Source organism: Zonotrichia leucophrys, chromosome 3, assembly GCF_028769735.1.
Source record: "Zonotrichia leucophrys gambelii isolate GWCS_2022_RI chromosome 3, RI_Zleu_2.0, whole genome shotgun sequence".
NCBI classification, from domain to species: Eukaryota; Metazoa; Chordata; class Aves; order Passeriformes; family Passerellidae; genus Zonotrichia; species Zonotrichia leucophrys.
In genome coordinates, this window is record NC_088172.1 from 87,397,332 (window position 1) to 87,402,825 (window position 5,494).

The window sequence follows — 5,494 nt, forward strand, 5'->3', positions numbered from 1 at the left end:
TTAATCAAGATGGACTGGGCTGAGAAGAACCATCCCACATCTGTACTGGTCCCTGCCACCACCCTGACTTAAGCTTCTTCAAACATTTCCTGAAGTAAATTTCAGGGGCTGCCTGGTCACTAAAGACCAGGGAAGTGCAAGAGTATCACTCAGGGATGGGGATGGCCATTACACTGTCCAGTGAGCAGACCAGCTTAGAGCCACCCAACCATCCTGGAACAACCTTATTGTACTGTCTTGGCAAAATTCTGCTGCCCAAACAATTTCTCCCAGTTCTGTGCAACCTCAGCCACGGGCATCTCTTCCCCTAAATAAACCAGGGATATTTCCCATCACATCAAACACCGCAAAGCACGTGAAACCCCTTTCTGAAGGAGTCCCTTGTGAAGGGACTTCCACCCCTTCTGTGTGTGCCCAGGGACCCTAGCACCCATTGTGTGGCATGAGGAACACAAGGCTCTCCCTGTGCCTGTCTCCAAAAGACTTTGAACAGAGACTCAAGTGTCCTAGCAGAGACTCAGGGCTCCCCACCTCACATCTTACAGGGGCCTCCACAACTCCTCTGTGGCTGCCTTACACTGATCATGCTGTGCATGCCTTCTCCACCCTCTACCAGTGATTTCACCAAATCTGCACCAAATGCCACAACAATAGAGAGGCTCAAATGCACCCTTATAATTTCCACAGAGTCTACACACAAAATTGTAACGCTCCCATTTGGTTCCTTCCTGCTCTAAAGATCCCAGGTGACCTCACCAGTACCTGCTCTGAAGGTCGGAGGATCCAGCAGCCCTTGGGTCCCATCTGGGCTGCCAAAGTGCTGAGGAAACTCCCCTGGGTCACCATTTTGGAAGTACAGGTGGCTCCAACAAGCCAATGGTTGCCCTGTTTGATTCTCTATCCACACCACTCTCACCCAGTCAGAGCAGGTTTCCATACCCATTCAGCCTCAGGATTCCCCAGCAGACTCACAGATGTCACGTTCCATAAAGAGCCACCAGCTCCTGCTGCAGCGCTCAGCGTCCATTCAAATCCTGGCCAGTGCCACAGCTCCCTGTGCCCTCTGTTATGCAAAGCACGGGCAGTTCACAGCCTCTGGTCCTGCCAGCCAGAGCTCAATCTGCAGCTGGCACTGCAGCTGCACACCCAGCTCCCTGCCCCAAATGGATTCCTCAGCTGCTGCCTGCCCCAGGGACTGCACAGCCTCATCCTGCAGGAAGAGGGGCCTAAGAAAGCAGTAGAGAGCCTTCTTACAAGGGCAGGTCCTGACAGGACAAGGGGCAGTGTCTTTACAGTGACAGAGGGTAGCTTTAGATGAGATATTGGGAAGGAATTCTTGACTGTGAGGCTGCTGAGATATTGGCATCCCAGAGCTGCTGTGGGTGCCTGTTTTTCATGTAAGCAGGGTCAGCACAGAAGACACAGACACCAACTTCAAGAATAAATGTCATTTATTACAATTTGAAACTGCAAAGTATTGCAAATGTATAAATAAACAGGACATAAAATCATTATCAAATATTTATAAAAGGACAAGGTAGGCAATGCATCTAATCATTACTATAAAAGACCACCTACAGTGATCAAGAAAGACAAATCACAGGTTACCCTTATCCTTGATCCTCATCCAACCCTGCCCATCCTTCCCCTAGAGGCAGTGAGGTTACTGACTGCCTGTGAGAGGTCCCTGTTTTTATACTGAGGAAGAGGCAAGACACCAAAACTTCTAGTGCAGTAACATCTGGCTTCATTCTCCTACTGTGATGATCCCAAGGCCTGGGAGGGCTCTAAGAGAAACCAGGAGATTTCTCTGTGATCCCACACTCAAAAAACAAGGCCAGATGTGGCCTTGTTTAGTTCCTAAGTATGGAAAGGTAAATCCATTATTCATCTACAGAGTGGCTATACATAACACTTGTTTTGAAGGTCCATCTAGTGGCCAATTTCGGCAAAAGGCCTGTTGTTCAGGCCTTAGCCAGGGCCTGATGACCAGGACTTAGTACTTAAATGCCTCACCCCCGAAAGTGTTCAAGGACAGCTTCTAAGCCGAGACATGCACACTGTGGACAGCTGGGTCTAGTGCAAGCCATCCCGCCATAAGTAAGGCAAGGGGGTCAGAGCTAGATGATCACCAAGGTCCCTTCCACCCCAAAACCGTTCTATGGCTCCTCAATTCGATGTTGCCCCTCCCCCAGTGGGCCCTGTGCCACAGAACCCCGCAGTGCTCAGAACATGGAACCCACCCGTCTGTGACATCAGCGCCAGGACCAAGGGCACCACGGGCAGCACAGCTGCTGCAGGCAGTGCGGCTGTGACTGTGCTGCTGCACGGAGCTCTCAGTGCTTGCAGCTGACTCGTGCCTCTGGCAGACATGAATTGGCTCAGCCTCTTCGTCCTGCTGACCATGGCCGGGCTGTCGCATGGGACATGGGACAACTGCGGGTAAGTGGGCCCAGGCCCTGGGAAGGAGCCAAGGCAACACTTGCGGCCTTCCCTGGAGGGACCCACCTGTCCCCCATGGCCAGGCCACAGCTTCCCCCCCACCATGGGAAGCCTCAGTTCCTTGCCAGCAGCCAGGTGCTGGCACGGACAGACACACACCCCATGGCCTCCCCTGGCCTGCTGTGCGTGCAAGGCCTTGTGGGGAGGGCAGAGGGCTGAGCTTCAGCCTGAGCCACAGCAGGCCATGAAGCACCATGGAAATGACTTTCTGCCTGCAGAGGGATCTGCGGACTCCGAGCCGTGGTGTCCGACTATGGCCTCATGGCGTACTACTACGGTGACATGGCTTATGAATCCGGCATGACACGCATCGTGGGTGGTGCTGGTGCCCTGCCAGGAGCCTGGCCCTGGATTGTCAGCATCCACCACCCATGGGTTCCAGACCCAGGGCATCTGTGTGGAGGGTCCCTCATCAGCACACAGTGGGTCCTCACAGCAGCCCACTGCTTCGACAAGTTTGAGTAAGAAGGGGCAGGGAATGGGGACATCTCCACAACACCTGCAGGTGCCCTGCCAGCAGCACCACCTGCTACTCTCATCCCCTTTCCTCTCAGGCAGCCAGGCTGCCACAGTGCTCAGGAGAAGCCTGGGCTCATGCCAAGGCTTCTTAACAGCCTCCAGCTTGACATTCCCCCAGCCTCACAAGAGGCTCCCTCAAGCCTCCCTCAAGATGTGTGAGGGCACTCACACCTGCCAGAGCACTCCTCCCTCTGTGCCTTTCCAAGCAGAGGTCTAGCAACTGCTGGGCTGCTGTGGCACATGGCTCTTCTCCCTCTCATCTCACTCTCCATCTCCTTTCCAGTAACATCAGCCTGCTGTCTGTGGTGATTGGGGCCACCCAGTTCACTCAGCCGGGCCATGGGGCACAAATGCGCAGTGTCAAGCAGTTGCTGGTGCATGAGTACTACAACCCTAATGACATGAGCTATGACATTGCTCTTCTGGAATTGGACCATCCTGTCAAGTGCAGCCCCTACATCCAGCTGGCCTGTGTGCCCGACGCCAGACTGAGAGTGTCAGAGCTGCAAAACTGCTGGATTGCTGGCTGGGGGGCCACTACTGCAAGATGTGAGTTCCAAGAGCAACTCCTGGGGCAGCTCAGCCCACTGAGGAGAGGGTTTGGGCTTTCCCACAGCAGAGACCAAAGCCAGTCTGCAGAAGATATGCCTCTGAGAGACGGACCTGGCTTGCTCCCCAGAGGCAGGAAGAAGGGTCACAGCACTCCTGTGTCTCTGCAGAGGCAAAGCCAAACCCTAGGAAAGAGAATGCCCTTCTCAAGTCAGGAGAGGAGAATGGGCAATGTGGTGCTTACTGTTTATTCCTTTCTCTGCTCACAGCTCAAGATGCACCTGATCTCCTGCAGGAGGCCAAGGTCCAGCTCATCAATCTCCAGCTCTGCAACAGCAGTGACTGGTACGGAGGGGAGATCCACACCCACAACTTGTGTGCTGGTTACCCACAGGGTGGCATCGACACCTGCCAGGTAGGAACGTGCCATGAGCCACTCAGCCCCCAGCAGCACCAGCAGCCAGGGAAGCACCACCCCAACACAGGCCAGGGCCTGCTTTGCCCGGCCACTCAGTCACCCTCCCAGCCCCAGCTCCCCCTGACTGCTGTGGGGGCTCCCCACACACTGCCCGTCCACACCTGCCTGCCCAGGCCTCCCCTTGTGACAGAAAGCCCAGAAAGCCCACTTCTCTTGGCAGTGAAGAGGTCCAGGTGCCAAAGTTCCATCCTCTGCACATCCAGGAGTCCTGTGCAGAGAGGATAGAGAGAGCCCTACCCTACATGAACCCATGCCATTCACAGCCAAGCTTCTGGAGGCTCCAGCCTCTGAGCAGAGCTTTTCTCTGCCCAGAATAGAGCTCTGGCAGGGGCTGTGAGAGAGAAGGAGACAGCCCCAGTACTGGCAGGTGCCACCAACACCACCTTAATCCTCTGTGCTCTGCTGCAGGGTGACAGCGGTGGTCCCCTCATGTGCCAGGACAACAAGGCTGACTCCTGGTGGGTTGTTGGAATAACCAGCTGGGGAAAAGGCTGTGCCAGAGCAAGGCAGCCTGGAGTCTACACCTCCACTCAGTACTTCTATGACTGGATCCTGGTCCACACAGGGGCAAACACACTTGGAAGTGGTTCTCCATCATCACAAACCTGGAATCATTTAGTGACAGTTCCCCCACCACCACCTCTGAAACCATGGCCAGTCCAGCCCCTTCCAACTGTTAACCCATGGCCAATACAACCCATTCCCACTTATAAGCCATGGCCAACACTACCTCCTACTCATAAGCCATGGCCAACACTACCTCCCACTCATAAGCCATTGCCAACAGCCCTTCCCACTCATAAGCCATGGCCAACACTACCTCCCACTCATAAGCCATTGCCAACAGCCCTTCCCACTCATAAGCCATGGCCAACACCACTTCCCACTTCTAACCCATGGCCAACACTACCTCCCACTCATAAGCCATTGCCAACAGCCCTTCCCACTCATAAGCCATGGCCAACACCACTTCCCACTTCTAACCCATGGCCAACACTACCTCCCACTCATAAGCCATGGCCAACACAACCCCCCACTCATAAGCCATGGCCGACACCAATCCCCTCTCAAAAGCCTTTGCCAACAGCCCTCCCCACTCCAGAACCAACACCATTGGGTGAGGTTAGCTCCTGCCCATATCCACTCAACAAGCTGGTAGACTTCTTTACTAAGGTGAAGAAGCTCCTTCATGATGTCCTTGGACAAAACACAGCTTGAGCAGCAGAAGCAGGCAGGATCCAGGGCACACTGCAGTGCACCACAACCATTTCCTGCTGGGGCAATGCCTGCCCATCCAAAGGCAGCCTCAGGGTCCAAACCCTGCTCTGTCCTGACCACACTCCTCTCCTGTGTGCAGGCAAACACTGGAGTTGAATAAGTTGATGAAATAAAATTACCTATGCTCAAAGCGAATCAGCTTTTCAATGCAATTCCAACGCCTGGGCA

At 54.3% G+C, this 5,494-nt stretch overlaps 1 protein-coding gene across 1 annotated transcript; it reads left to right on the forward strand.

The window, feature by feature from the left end:
* Positions 1 to 2,371: 2,371 nt before the first annotated feature.
* Positions 2,372 to 5,266, forward strand: LOC135444993 (acrosin-like). The gene is made up of 6 exons (XM_064707031.1): positions 2,372 to 2,442; positions 2,721 to 2,963; positions 3,305 to 3,570; positions 3,840 to 3,985; positions 4,457 to 4,705; positions 5,003 to 5,266. Exons 1-6 carry the CDS (start codon positions 2,372 to 2,374, stop codon positions 5,264 to 5,266), a joined length of 1,239 nt encoding a protein of 412 aa, XP_064563101.1.
* Positions 5,267 to 5,494: the final 228 nt, after the last annotated feature.

Bases quoted from the DNA above. Each gene is read 5' to 3' on its own strand.
- LOC135444993 (XM_064707031.1), top strand. From the start codon at position 2,372: ATGAATTGGCTCAGCCTCTTCGTCCTGCTGACCATGGCCGGGCTGTCG. The intron at 2,964-3,304 runs GTAAGAAGGGGC...TCTCCTTTCCAG, and splicing joins CACTGCTTCGACAAGTTTGA to TAACATCAGCCTGCTGTCTG. The intron at 3,986-4,456 runs GTAGGAACGTGC...GCTCTGCTGCAG, and splicing joins GTGGCATCGACACCTGCCAG to GGTGACAGCGGTGGTCCCCT.